At 49.5% G+C, this 14,658-nt stretch overlaps 1 protein-coding gene across 2 annotated transcripts in view; it reads left to right on the plus strand.

Moving 5' to 3' along the window:
* Positions 1-766: 766 nt before the first annotated feature.
* The window catches only part of BAZ1B (bromodomain adjacent to zinc finger domain 1B), a gene marked incomplete at both ends in the record, with an annotated part of 50,294 nt that continues 36,402 nt past the window's right edge, over positions 767-14,658 (plus strand). For both annotated transcript variants that reach the window (XM_079544973.1, XM_079544974.1), the window contains 6 exons: positions 767-879; positions 4,385-4,501; positions 6,506-6,650; positions 7,549-7,747; positions 11,389-11,510; positions 12,341-12,538. In XM_079544973.1, the coding sequence (XP_079401099.1) occupies positions 767-879; positions 4,385-4,501; positions 6,506-6,650; positions 7,549-7,747; positions 11,389-11,510; positions 12,341-12,538 (894 nt within the window). The remainder of the gene's footprint in view (positions 880-4,384; positions 4,502-6,505; positions 6,651-7,548; positions 7,748-11,388; positions 11,511-12,340; positions 12,539-14,658) is intronic.

Genomic DNA, 14,658 nt, shown 5'->3' on the forward strand with positions numbered 1-14,658 from the left:
CTCAGACTGGGAACTGCTGCAGAGAGCCCAGAGGAGGGCTGGTCAGGGCCTGAAGCATCTCCCTTATGAGGAAAGGCTGAGAGCCCTGGGCTGTTCACGCGGAGAAAGGCTGAGGGGATATCAGTGCCTGTAATGGGCAGGAGTCAAACGGACGGGGCCAGGCAGGGACAGGACGAGGGTCAACGGGCGCAAAGCCACACAGCTCCACACCGACACGAGCACCAACCTCGCTGTGAGGCCGCCACCTCCCCACAATGCCCCGCGCGCCGCGGCCCCTTCAAGCGCCGCGAGGGAAGGAGGGAGCGCGGGGGAGGGTAGGAGCCGAACGCGGAGGACAAAGCCCGGCGCCCGGCCGCCTCGCGGTACCCGGATAGGCGGGGGGAGGCGACACGCCGCGATTGGCCGCCGCGGGGAGTGGGCGGGCGGATAACGGAGCCACAAAATGGCGCCGCGCTCCCCGCCACTTACATAACGCGACCTCTCACCTTCCGCGCGGCGCAAGGCAGCTTGCTGCACCGGCGGGCGGGGCGAGGAGGCGCGATTGGCGGATCCGTCGACTAATCGGAAGGCGGCGGCCCCGGCCGTCCTCCAATAGGCTATCGGGGCGGCAAGAGGGCGGGCGGCGCGGGGCGGCGGGAGGGTTGGGGTGCGCGCGGGCAGGCCGGGCCCGCCGCCTGCCCGGCAGGGGGAGGGGAATCTCCCGCCATTTTTCAATCCTCCCGCCCGGGCCCGGCGTCACCGCGCGGATCCGGCGGCCGTCGCCGCCATGGCGCCGTTGCTGGGCCGCAAGCCCTTCCCGCTGGCCAAGCCGCTGCCGCCGGGGGAACCGGGGGAGCGCTTCATCGTCCCGCACACGCAGGAGGCTTTCCGCACCCGCGAGTATCCTCACGGCCGGGGCGGGCGGAGGGGGGAGGAGCGGGGCGGGCGGCTGAACGGCAGTGGGTGCGGGGGGAGCACCGGGAGGTCGGGCCGGGCGGAACAAAGGGGCTGGCGGTCCTCGTGGGGCGGCGCGGGGCACAGCTGCGCTCCTGCGGGGTTTGGGGTCCCGGCTGCCCCCGCCGGGGATGGAGATCCCGCAGGTCTTGGCGGTTCAGACGTTCCGTTTATGACTGAAAAAGCTGCCAAAGAAAAACAAAAAAAATCTGGGGGGAAAAAAAAAAAAGAAAAAAAAAAAAAAAAAAAGAGCCCGCTCTCATTCTCCGCGAGGAAGCGGGCGAGAAGGATCTGGAGGAGTTCAATTCCTGTCGCTGTCGGGCAGCCCCGGCCCCCGGGCGCAGCTCTGAGCGGGGCCGCAGCTCCGGCTCGTGGGGAGCAGCGGGGCTGCCGGCTCTGCGCCTTCTGGAAAGTTCACGTCGCCAGAGAGACGTCACGGGGCTAAAAAGAGAAACTAACGCCGGGTTTGTGCCGTACTCTGCTGGCGATGCGTGCGATGGAAGCTAGGCCAGAGGTGGAAGAGAGAAGAGGAGGAAGAATGCAAAGGAGTGTCGGCTGCAGGGAGGTGTTGCCCAGTGATGGCAGGTGGGGTTCTGTTGGCCCCGGCTTTCCCCAGCTGGAGGAGCAGTGAATCAGCACTTGCTCTGTGCGGGCTCCTGTGGTGCACGTCCATGAGTGAGGTGTGTGCATGGCAGTGGGTTCACACAATCGGAGAACGGGTTGGAAGGGACCTCAGAGACCATGGATCTCCAACTCCCCTGCCACAGACAGGGCCACCAACCTCCACGTTTAATAGTAGACCAGGCTGCCCAGGGCCCCATCCAGCCTTGAGCACCTCCAGGGAAGGGCACAGCGCTCTGTAAGGCTCTTTAGAACTTGCAGCTGTAGAATAGGGTGAAGAAAAATAGGGGTGTCGTGGCATTGTCTGGTAAATGTGAGTAGATGCACCTGTCCTGTGACTGAGCGTTCAGGTGTCTGAGGGCACTGGGCAAGTGGGTAGAGTGGACTGGGGATTTATTTGGCTGTAGTGTTTCCTTGTGGCTTCCTTCTGCAGCCATACCCCTGCAAACTCATTAAGAGGAGCCGTGCTGCCCGTGGTCCCTGGTGTCAGGTGAAGCCCACGGTGCCCAGAGTGAGCGGGCGTAGTGTGGGCGAAGTGCCGGCATCTGGAGATGGGCTCCTTGCTGCTGGAGCTCTGCAGGGACTCCTGGGATCACGTGGGCTGCAGAGCAGATAAATGCTCCCCGTGTTGTGCATGGGATGGGCTTGTCCTGTTACTTCGTCATGCACCTGGAAAAGCCAAGTGTGTGTGTGTGTGTGTGTGTGTGTGTGTGTGTGTGTACATGTGCTGAGGGCTTCGTGTCAAAATACAGAGTTCTGTTGACCAGCTTATCTCCCTGAGCATGTTGGCTGCTGTGTGTGACACCAGTCAGGCAGTGTGAGAGCATGTGGTCGCCAGGGCTGACCCTGAGCTGGCATGGCTGTGCTGAGCAAAGCACCCACAGGGTCTGTTCTGGGAGCACTGCTGCTTTTCTTCCCAGGCAAAACCTGCTGCCGTTGCACCCATCTTCAGTTTGTGCTGTGAGCAGCAGAGAAAAATACCGATCAGGCTGCGTTTTGTGCGCATGTTGAAGACTATAGTTTACATCTTCAGTGCAGTATCATCCAGTTTAGATCTGGCTGAAGGATGGCAGTGCTAAAACATTACGGTGCCATGCTCAGTAATTGTAGCAAGCTTTGCCTGCCACCTTGGGAACTGTGCTTCCTAAATACACTCCTGGGAGTTTGCCCCTTTAGCTGGTACATGTGGGGCCAATTATGACACAATTAAGCTATTTTGGAGCTGGCACTCATTTCTGGAAGAGTTTCACTAACCCACGAAGGAGTGAACTGTCTGGTTAGTGCTCCTCCTGTATAGTGGCCAGCTTGTTTGCTTTAAAACATTTTTCTTTGACACAGTCTCTTGTTTTTAATTTGGTTTTGTTCTCTGGCTTTTGACAAACATCTAAGCGATCATTGCTGTGATACAATCTGTAGATAGCTAGTTTCATGCAGCGTGTGTGTTACGGCTTTCTGGGGATTGACTGCACGGAGCTGTGTCCACGGTTGGTTATTTATGAGTTTGTGGCAGCTCTGGCTCTGTGCTGCTGGCACGTCCCACGTGTAGCCCCACGCCAGACCTGCTGCATGGTCTGAAGTGCACCGCGCTTCTTTCCAGTCCGAGTGGAAAGGGCGGGCAGTGTGCATGTAGTGGAAAGTTTGAGCTATAGCGAATTTACAAAAACATTCTGCTGCTGTTTGCCTTTGTGCTCGTCCTGTGGCAGCAGGGTGGGTGGTCATGTGCCTGCAGCGTGCAGGAGGAGCAGAGGGATGCGCAGTGCAGGAGGGAGCTGGGAGCTGCTCTGCCTCTGTTTGCATCCCTGCCAGTGAGGGCTGGGCTGGCTTTCCTTATGGGGAAGGCACAGGAAAAAGCAGAGCTATGGTGTCAAGTTGTTCATTACTAAAGCGGCCAACTGCTGTGGTGCGTGCAGGGCTGTTGGTTTCCTGTTTTATTTTTGCTGTTTGGTATCACTGCAGAGAAGTGCCCAAATTCCCCTTTGGTTTGGTTGTGGTGCCTTATAGGCAGGAGGCAGCTGGGCTCTCTGTTATGTCTGCAGCCACAGGGAACACTGGGAAACACCACCAGTGTGGCAGCTGTGAGCTGGGCTAACTGCAGGGCTGCTCTGTGGATGTACAGTGTGCAGCAGCAGCCACCCCTGGGCTGTGTCTGGGCAGCTGCCTGGCAGTGCTCACACTCCTGCACCTCCTGCTCTGACTCAGGACTGGGGAGAAATGCCCAGGGAAGTGGGCTTGTTGGAGTTGTGACTTACCTTCCTAGTGCAAATTTAAAAAACAAAACAAAACCAACAAACAAAACAAAGACAAAAGCATACAGCAAATGAACAGGCTGGATGAGTAAGGATTTGCACTGTTACATTTTCTGATGGTTGTTCCCGTGCAGTCTGTAGAAAGCTTCATGTATGTGTGTGACCCCATAAGGCAGGGAGCAGCAGTTGCCAGTGGACGGGCAGGTGGTGAGGGTCCTTCTGTGCCTCTTCCATGTGCCTGTGGTGCCGGGGCTGCTTCCCCACAAGTCTGCCTGGGAAAGCTGGAGTCTCATCAGACCCAAGAAGTGCTCAGCCACACGTATTTCCTGGTGCATTCCTCAGCTTGGTTGGTGGCGTGGAGTTTCCGTAGGGCAGCGCAGAAGAGGACAGGCTATGGAGAGCTCTGGTAGTTCCTGGTCTGACAGCATTCAGATTTAGTGCAGCAGAGATGCAGGGTCAAACCTTGCTGTAATGTGGCCTTTATGCACTCAGACAGAAAGAGTCTAATTGAATAAGACTGTTTCGTGCTATTGTGGTGGTGCCTACTGCATAACTCCTGTTTTCCTGAGCTGCTGCTGCTACAGGGAGTATGAAGCGCGGTTGGAGCGATACAGCGAGCGAATATGGACGTGCAAGAGCACAGGAAGCAGCCAGCTGACACACAAAGAGGCCTGGGAGGAGGAGCAGGAAGTTGCTGAGCTGTGAGTACCCTGCAGAGCTGGTATGTGCCTGTGTGTGGGCACTGGGGCAGGGCAGGGGGTGTGCAGGGAGGTGTGGGTGCTGGACGGGGAGGTGGCTGCCTTCCTGCTGCCTGGCAGTAGGTCTGGGGCTTCTGGAGTCACAAGCAAAATATCTGAACTTGATGCTGTTGCTAAAACAGGACAGTAAGGTACTTTGCTGTAGCTTGGTGTTACTGAACTCAAATAGCTCAGTGTATGTATTTGTTGTGTTTTAAAGCTCCCTGAGTAATGGGAGTTCTGTATAGTGAGGGGAAAAAAAATCCTGATGTAAAAATAGAGCAAGATGCTGTTGGAGCATTTTGTATCAGTGAGATCTGCAGCTGTAATTATTTTTGACAGATCTGTGGTGGAACTGGTCATTCAGCTGTTCTGGAGTAAGTGTTTGGGCATTCATTCTACTTGAAATGATAGAGAACAAAGGGAGAACAGCAAGAACAATTACTTTGTTCAGACCAACAGTGTTCTTCCTTGCTCATGTGTCCCCAGCTTGCCCTTGCAGTGCTCAGCATCGCCCTGAGTCTTTGGTCGAGATCCAGCACGGCCCTAGAGCCACAGGGGAATTGTCTGTGAAGGTACTTGCCCGTGACTGAAGTCACATCTGTGGTTTGGTACTCATGAAATAAACTGTATGAATAATGCCAGACGAAGGGCATGTTTCTCTGTTCTGCAAACTGATTACTTAAATTTGTGACTTTTTTTTTTACCTGGATTCAAACAGGGCAGATAGTGGTACCACCAAGGCAGGAGAACTTCTGTGTCTCTTGGCGAAGAGTGCAAATTCCTGATTGGTTGGTGGAGGAGTTGATAGCTTCACCTTGAGGAGAAATGCCCCATAATTTAAGGTTTAAACACGTTCTTAAAGGCAACGAATAGGAGACCTATTTCCTGCTGGTCCTTATTTCAGTGGAGCTTGAAGTGCTGCTGTCACCTTCCTCACCTGTGTTTGTGCTCAAGAGGAGGGCATGCAGCTGGCAAAGGTTGTGTTCTGTTGGGTGGTGAGGTTCGATTGGCTGGGCACTTTGGAGGGGAAAAAAAAAACCCCAAAAGGACCAAAGTGTGACTGAAAGGTTTGTCGATAACTGTAGCTGCAGCATCTCTGAATGTTGGTGGAAAAAAGGATTTGATGAAATTTTGTGTGTCTCTAAATGGGTCTAAAAGCTGTTTAGTGGCTGCTGACAGGAAAAAGAACGAGATTGTTTAGTTTGCTGAAGGAATCAATCTGTTGGTGGCAGTTGCAGAACAGCAAACAGCAGAGGAAGCTGAAAGGGTTTTGGAAAAAGCAGAGCATTTTGTGCCTTCTTGCAGTAACGTGACACAGATCTGATTTTTTTGCAGCTCAGAGAGCTTTCCACAGTGCACTTCTCAGTACCCTGTCAATTCCTGGACTTGACTGGTTCAAGAATAAGTGAACTTGTAACAGTTTTTTGTCTCTTTTGAAAAAGTTGTAGAATCTTGACATGATGAAACACAGAACGTTTTCCTGTGGAAAGATGAGATTGTGTAAGCCTGCCTTTGCTTTCTTTGTTGTGTTTGGAGTGCGTAGGGCCAGGGTTTAGGAAGCAGGAAGCTCTCAGTGTTTACCAGCATCATCTTATGGTTTGTAGGAAGCAACAGTTTTGAACAGGACCCAGAATAATGGCAAGATCTTGGTGTATATTTAACATCAGTTCAGGAGGCAATAATTACCAGCAGGAAAGGGTTTACCAGCAGTGCTGCTCTTCCCAGAACCCCCTTCAGCGTTCCTTCTGGGAAGGACAAGTACAATTAGTGTTGTCGTGCCAATTAACACTTCATGGGCTGGTCACACAGGGCAGCGCATGAAAAAACTGTCTCTGCATTCCAGTGTGGCTTCTGCCTGGAACATTGTGCTGGCTGTGGCTGCTGCTGGAATTGTGAAATGGGAGACTGCTTTGCATTTTGACTTTTATTCCCTGAATAACGAAAGCTTCTTATGCCCTCGCTCAGCTTGAAGGAGGAGTTCCCCATCTGGTATGAGAAACCGGTGCTGGAAATAGTTCACCACAACACTGTATCTTTGGAGAAGCTGGTGGATGCAGCTTGGGTGGAGATCATGACCAAATTTGCAGTGGGAGAGGAGTGTGATCTTGAGGTATGGATGTGTTTTCTATTTGATCCCCTGCTTTTGCGCAGAGCCGATCTGGGATATCTAAAGGCAGGAGTGGGAAAGGATAGATCAGTCACTTGTGTTATCAGAAGGGTGGTGAGAATTTCTGTTCTGTGGAAGCCCAGGGGCAGCACTGCTCTCAAATGCAGAGCAGTTCCATAAACAGAAGTGTATGGATGCACCACACTGATGTCCTGAGAAGGACTGACTTGTGTGTGCGTGGGGAAAGCGAGGATACCTTTCTTATCGGCTGAAGTGTGTGATGCTCTGTGTGTATATATTTAAATATATACAATAATTCGTATTTGTTTTAATTGGAAGTGGTTACAGTTCATAATCTGCTGTGGCCTTTTCACGTAACGTGTTCCCAGAAGTGGGAATCTTAAACTGGTATGGATTGAAGTCAACAGCTTGGATGTATTTAGTGATGTTCTGATAATTAGAAAAACCCCTCTGAAACAAGGATTAATGGGAAAAACTCAGGCTCATTTAAACTAGGGAAAGTGACGAAAAACAGCTTTCTGCTAACAATCTGTTTAGGACCTCTTCTGGAGCTACCAAAGTAACTCCTTCCTTAGACTGAGAAAGCAGCATTGTGAAATGCTGGAGAAACTTGTGGGTTGGCAGTTCTTGTTCTTAAGAATTTGTACAAAGTGTCCTGATAGGAGTAGGAGGGGAAAGCTTGCAGTTGTTTCATGACAGAGATGAGCTTCTCTCAGTCAGGCGTCCATTAAGTGTTTTGCCAAACCACAGTTTAGAAGCCCATTTATTTATTGTGAGTTGTTTGTCTATTCGGTGGGGTGACTTCTTTCTGCCTTTTCATAGCATTAGAACTCATTCACAGGTCTTGCTCAAGCTTACTTTTGTTGATAATCTGATGCAGGTCGGTAAGGAGAAAATGCTGCCTGTGAAAGTTGTGAAAATACATCCCCTGGAGAAAGTTGATGAAGAGGCCTCTGAAAAGAAATCTGAAGGAGCCTGCGATTCCCCATCCAGTGATAAAGAGAATTCCAGCCAGGCAGCCCAGGACAATCAGAAGGAGTCTATCCTGAAGGAGGAAGACAACAGGAAGGAAAGTATGAGTAAGTAGTAAAACAGCATGCCACCAGGGAACAGCTTGTGTAACCAGGGTCCTGAAATTGTCTTTGTTAGTGGTGGCATCAGTGCTGTTGCCTCGCTTATTTGAAAATGGAAGCCATTCTGTATTCCAAAGGTGCAGTGCAGAATGCTACATGTGGAACGGTGGAAACATGTGGAAGGTTTGAAAGTATAACAAGTGTACTGAAAAGGGTGAGGGGAACTCAGAAGTTGATGCAGAATCATAAAATTCTGCTGCCATATCCCTGTTCCATCCTTTGAAAAACCACCTCTGTCATTCTGTGATCAGATGCGAGTTCTCGTTTTCTTTCTGCTATCAGACAAGCTCTTTTTTTCATGTCCCCGTTTGACATAAAAAGCAAACATTGGGCTTTCCCCACTCCAGTTTTCAAATGATGAGCCAAAGTTCCTGCAGAAACGTACATACCAAACTCTTTTCTAAGGGTTCGAGGTAAGGTGTGCTTTCAAGTATTGTTCCCTGATCTTGTATCTGCTTCTCCTTGCTGTGGATAAAGCAGTGGATGTCCAAATCTTGAATCTGAAAAGTTTTGACTGAAAGAAAAGAAGCAAACAAAACCAACAAAATAGTTTAATCTCCTGTATAACTTCTTGGAAGTGGAATTCTAATACTCTTTAACAGATACGGAAGTGTTTGTTAACCCAAGCCAAGAAAATCCATAGCATATTAATAATCTGGATAGGCTGAATTTTAAAGACAAAGAGATGCAATAAGCTGCTTCCTTGTTGTAAGTAGTCAGTCCAGCATCTAAGAAAGGTGTACAGCCTCCTCTGGTACAGAGTAGGGGGAGCTCAAAGGCAGCGCAGCAAGCTAGCTGTGGAATCAGGAGCAGAATACAAGTTGTTCCAAGCTCTCTTCTGGGCTTAGTAATTGTCAACTGTTTCTGATTTGTACTGGAAAAAGTTACAAACTGTTTTGATTTACAGCAGCTTTTTTGGGCTGAGATCTTTCATAAGGACCACTGTGATAATTTGCTCAGTGGTGTGTGGTGCTCCAACCAGCTGCGTTCAGCTGCAGTCCTGTGCAGGCTGGCAGTGTTGCTGTGCAGCATGGCACATCTCTGTAGTGGAGCAGGGATCCCTGCACCTTTCTCAGGCCATGGCTCACGTTTGACCTGCCTTAAGTTGCCCCCTGGTAAAGTGGGATTGTCCTTCCCTTTCTGTAGAAGATAAACCCTGCCAGCTGTCTCACACCATAATCACTAGAAGCAGTGAGCGCTCCAACTCTTCTTGTATGTAGGCCTTTATTAAAAGGTATGTAATGCTATGCTTTTACGTCCCAGGTTGTAACAGAAGATCGTCCATAGACGTCAACTCATTCCGAAATATGTATCCCAGAGTCTGTTACAATAATGTATTTTTACAGCATACTTTTGCAGAAGTAATGAAGACCCCACTCCTGCAGTGCTCCCTTGACTGCAGCTGCAGGAGACAGCATATAACCTCTGTGGGTCACCTCGCCATGCTTACTTGCACTTTTGCTTTCCTGTGTTACATATTTGAACCACTGTTGATGTGTGTTGAGGTCACTGAACAAGAGTGAATGCTGAGGCTTTGCGTCACTGCCTGCTGTGGGACTGTGTCGTTCTCTGAGCTCAGCAGGGGGCACAGTTAACCCAAGTGTTTCACTGATGTCAAACTTGCAGATTCTGTTGAAAGACAGCTTTGGTTTCCTTAATTGGGAGATTATGGTGCTTATGTTGGGGGAAAAAAAATGCAGCTGCATACAGGAATTATTGTCAGATGTGCGGTCTAAAGTAGCTTTGTGTCTTTAGTTGCTTAGGGAGTGAAATCTGGGAAGTCTGCAGAACCGAAAGGCTAGCTTTTCCTGAACGTGGATGATGAGCTCCTGAAGGCAAGTTCTGCAGCTTGAGCTGCACGTAGAGCTAATACTGCTTTGGAAAATCTAAAATAACTGATGAATAGGAGACAACAACATGTGGGTGTTTTGTAAGGTTCCAGGAGTGTGGCTGATGTAAGCTTTGTTCCAGTACAATGCATCAAAAAATGTACTTAAGGTATGCATTTTATAAAAATAACTTCAGGAAGGAGTGTGTAGTGATTTATTGCCATCTTCTCTTGGATTTCCAGCTGCTGTTTGGTGAGCTGCAATTCAGTTATGCCTATTTCTAGAGTGTAGGTATTAAATCGTAGAGAGGTCACTTGCAGGCCTATTGCAGAGTGGTGTGTGGCCAAGTCCTTCAGAGTCAGAGCCAGGACCGAGCAATGCCATGTTAACTGTAGGCACAAGTCTGTCATGTGTGGTACACATCTGCAGCAGAGAGAGCACTGCCAGTTAGGACACTGAACCAGATTTCTAAAAGCAGATCTTTTACACAACTTGAAGTGTCTTGTGTGCAGCTTCCAGTGTGCTGTTGAGTGAAAAAAACATGATTTGGTGTTTGTTAACTTACCAAGACTTCTAATACAAATGCGGAACAACAGCAGGTCGAAGTCAAGGCTTGTGGGGAGCTGATGAGTTGCTTTTCATGCGTACTATTACAAAACTCAGGGTGCTTTTTTTGTTTACTCAGAACCTCTGTAATGAGTAGCACTTGGAACAGAATTGAACCTTCATTGTGTGGAGTACATGGTGAAGGCAGGAAGTAACTACATGTTTGCGTGGATGGTGCAGGCAGCCCCTGGCATCTGTGGTCTGTTACCGAGTCTCCTGATTTTTGGAGGAGATGGGTGGCAGAAATTGGTTGTGATATCCATAAGCTGCAGTTTATATATACACTGCTGAAGTTTAAATGCTGTAGGACTTAATGTGCGACAGTGATATGCCAATTAAAAAATCTGACTTAATCTAGCATCTTATAACTTGTGTTCTGTCTATACTTAGCAGGCAATTATTTTCATCTGTCAGGCTTACTTTAGTGCTTTCATTGAGTCATAGCCACAAGTGTGAAAAACATCTGGGGATTGCTTTGTTCAATAAGCTTGGGTTTTTGTCTTGAGTGATGAAAAGTGCGACCTGAATGTGGAAACAATAGGCCTGGTGTCAGCTGGCGAGGAGATGTGATTCCTTTGTGCTCTTGCAATTACATCTCTCCTGAGAGTGATTTAGGGAAGTTGTATGAATATATTTAAAATCCACAGCTAAACTAGCTCACATGCACGGTAGCACATAGCTGGAAGTCACTTAGTGACCAGGGAAGTGAATTACTGACTTCAAATTAAACTCCTGCAATAGAATTATGCAGTAGAATTATTTGAAATATGTTATGACAGAGCCAGTTGGCTAAGCAGCAGCCAGCTAAGCAGGTTGCCAGTTAGATCATAAAACCTAGTGTCAATTTGTAAACTTCATACGACTTTTCTGCCTCTTCAGAAGTAGTTGCAGCTTGGCTTCCTTAAGGAGGTGAGTTTAAGTAGTGCTAGTAGTCCTTTATGCTCCTTGAAAACAGGTGTGGTCACTGATTTCACACCTATTTTGGGATTTCCCTTTCTGCCTCTGTCTTAAGAATGTTTCTGAAAACTAATCTGGGGACTTTTAACCAAACACTGTGTGGGTGGTGAGAGTGCACAGCTCCAGTTAACATCAGAGTTCTTTAACTTAGAAGTCTAACACTGAGACACTTAGTGTCTTGTCTTGGTTTATCAGATGATCGAGCACGTCGGTCTCCTCGGAAGCTTCCTACTTCTTTGAAAAAGGAAGAAAGAAAGTGGGTTCCACCAAAATTCCTGCCCCACAAGTATGATGTCAAGCTGAAAAATGAAGACAAGGTGAGATGACTGCTTGAATCCTTCCTCTTATAACATGAGCATGGAAGCTCAGTTTAATAATCTATAGGTAGTGTATGTAATATGACATAATACTTCCTGATGGAGTTGGAAGCAAGATGTCTGCAGTTACCAGCAGGGCTGACTAGTCTCACTATTCCTATATGTAGTTTGGTTTTGTGTGTGGAGACACGTGACAATCCCCTGGTACTACACAGAGCTGAGACAGTGCTGCACTGGCTTTAGAGATGCTGCTGTTTCCTGGCTCACCTGCAATCAGGCTGTGAATGAAACATGGTGGGGGCTGGGGTGCTGATAGTTGCGAGCAGGAGCAGCTGCTTTTGTTCTAACAGAACCTCATTGAGCATCACAGGGAACTGTGCTTGTGGAAGCTCTGCGTAGCTGCATCACTGCTGCATGCTTTTTGTCATCTGTTTGCCATTTTGATGGAGGCAGCACTGACCTCAGCTTAATGAGTACTGTTTGCAGAGTCTGGTATCAGGGCAGAAATCGAGACAAAATAAACACTAACATGTGAAAGCTTCTAGGTTAGTAGCAAGCATGTGTGAGGAAAGGTCAGAGACTTCCGTAGTTGCCAAGTAAAGCAATGGGCTTTGGCAAGAAGTCTGTAACATAAAATAATACTTCTAAGGATTTTTTGGCTGAGTCCCCTACTCATCTCTATTATGTATCTCAGTTCTGTTTCTGAGTCTTTGTGTAATAGTTTGTGGACATGAGGCAGTGTACCAGCCCGTGCTCCTTTTAGCCATGTGATGTCTGTCTGTCATGTGCCTAGATGTTAGATGCTAACAGCATGTGTGCTTATGTCCAAGATCATCAGCAACGTGCCAGCAGACAGCTTGGTCCGTACAGAGCGTCCTCCCAACAAGGAGATCCTGAGGTACTTCATCCGGCACAACGCGCTGCGCGCTGGCATCGGTGAGAACGCCCCGTGGGTGGTGGAGGATGAGCTGGTGAAGAAATATTCTCTCCCCAGCAAATTTAGTGACTTCTTGCTTGACCCGCATAAGGTAAGAGTTCCTAAAACTATCTCCTTCGGAAGGTGGGGAATGGATGACAAAACCAGTTCTCAGCATGCTGGTTTGGTTCTGCTACTCCTGAACTGAAATTCAAGAGGCCTACAGAGCAGATGCCCTGCTCTTGTCATCTGTGACATCTGTATGGAGTGACACGCTTTACTTGTCTAAAGCAGTGGTCCACATTAATCACAGAATCACAGAATTGTAGGGGTTGGAAGGGACCTCCAGAGATCATCGAGTCCAACCCCCCTGCCAAAGCAGGTTCCCTACAGCAGGTCGCACAGGTCAGCATCCAGGCAGGTCTTGAACATCTCCAGAGAAGGAGACTCCACCACCTCCCTGGGCAGCCTGTTCCAGTGCTCCGTCACCTCACTGTACAGAAGTTCTTGCGCACATTTGTGTGGAACTTCCTATGCTGCAGTTTCCGGCCGTTTCCCCTTGTCCTGTCTCCACTCACCACTGAAAAGAGTCTGGCCTCGCCATTCTGCCCCCACACCTTAGATACTGATAGACCTGGATCAGGTCCCCTCTCAGTCTTCTTTTCTCGAGGCTGAACAGACCCAGTTCGCTCAGCCTTTCCTCATAGGAGAGATGCTCCAGGCCCCTCATCATCTTCACGGCCCTCCGCTGGACACTTTCCAAGAGATCCCTGTCTTTTTTGTACTGGGGAGCCCAGAACTGGACACAGTGCTCCAGATGAGGCCTTACCAGGGCAGAGTAGAGGGAGAGGATCACCTCCCTTGACCTGCTGGCCACGCTCTTTTTAATGCATCCCAGAATGCTATTGGCCCTCTTGGCCACAAGGGCACACTGCTGGCTCATGGCTGACCTGTCGTCCACCAGGACACCCAGGTCCCTCTCTGCAGAGCTCCCCTCCAGCAGCTCATCCCCCAACCTGTACTGGTGCATGCAATTATTCCTCCCCAGATGCAAGACTCTACACTTGCTTCTGTTAAACCTCATCCGGTTTTTTTCTGCCCAGCTCTCCAGCCTGTCCAGCTCTCGCTGAATGGCAGCACAGCCTTCAGGCTGTCAGCCAATCCTCCCAATTTCGTATCATCACAAACTTGCTGAGGGTGGCCACCATCCCCTCATCAAGGTCATTGATGAAGGTGTTGAACAAGACCGGACCCAGCACCAACCCCTGAGGAACACCGCTGGTTACAGGCCTCCAACTGGACTCTGCACCACCACCAACGACCCTCTGCGCTCTGCCAGTCAGCCAGTTCTCAACCCACCTCACTGTCCACTCATCTATCCCACACTTCCTCAGCTTTGTTATAAGGATGTCGTGGGGGACAGTATCAAATGCCTTGCTGAAATCAAGGCAGACTACATCCACTGCTCTCCCCCTATCCACCCAGCCAGAGACAACATCATAGAAGGCCACCAGGTTGGTCAAGCATGACCTCCCCCTGGTGAACCCGTGCTGATTACTCCTGATAACCTCCTTTTCTTCCAGTTGTCTGGAGATGACATCCAGCACAAACTGTTCCATCACCTTTCCAGGGACAGAGGTGAGGCTGACTGGCCTATAATTGCCTGGATCTTCCTTCTTGCCCTTTTTGAAGACTGGAGTGACATTGGCTATCCTCCAGTCTTCAGGCACCTCCCCTGTCCTCCAAGACCTCTCAAAGATGACAGAAAGCGGTTCAGCAATCACCTCTGCCAGCTCCCTCAGCTCCAGTGGATGCATCCCATCGGGTCCCATGGATTTGTGAGCATTGGTGTTGCCTAGGCGCTCTCGGACCACCTCTTCCCTGACTGCAGGGAGGTCTTCCATTCCCCAGATCCTCTCTCTAACCTCCAGGGTCTCGGATTCCTGAGGGGGAGCTTTTTCACTGAAGACAGAAGCAAAGAAAGCATTCAGTATCTCTGCCTTCTCAGCATCCCCCGTTACCAGCACACCCCCGTCACTTAGCAGGGGAGCCACATTCTCCCTAGTCTTCCTTTTACTGTTAACGTAATTAAAAAAGCCATTTTTATTATCCTTTATCCCCTTTGCCAGATTTAATTCCAGGCGGGCTTTAGCCTTCCTTGTCGCATCCCTGCAGGCCCTGACAACATTCCTGTATTCTTCCCAAGTAGTCAGACCCTTTTTCCACATTTCA

Source organism: Tetrao urogallus (genome assembly GCF_951394365.1).
Source record: "Tetrao urogallus genome assembly, chromosome: 20".
In the NCBI taxonomy this organism is placed as follows: domain Eukaryota; kingdom Metazoa; phylum Chordata; class Aves; order Galliformes; family Phasianidae; genus Tetrao; species Tetrao urogallus.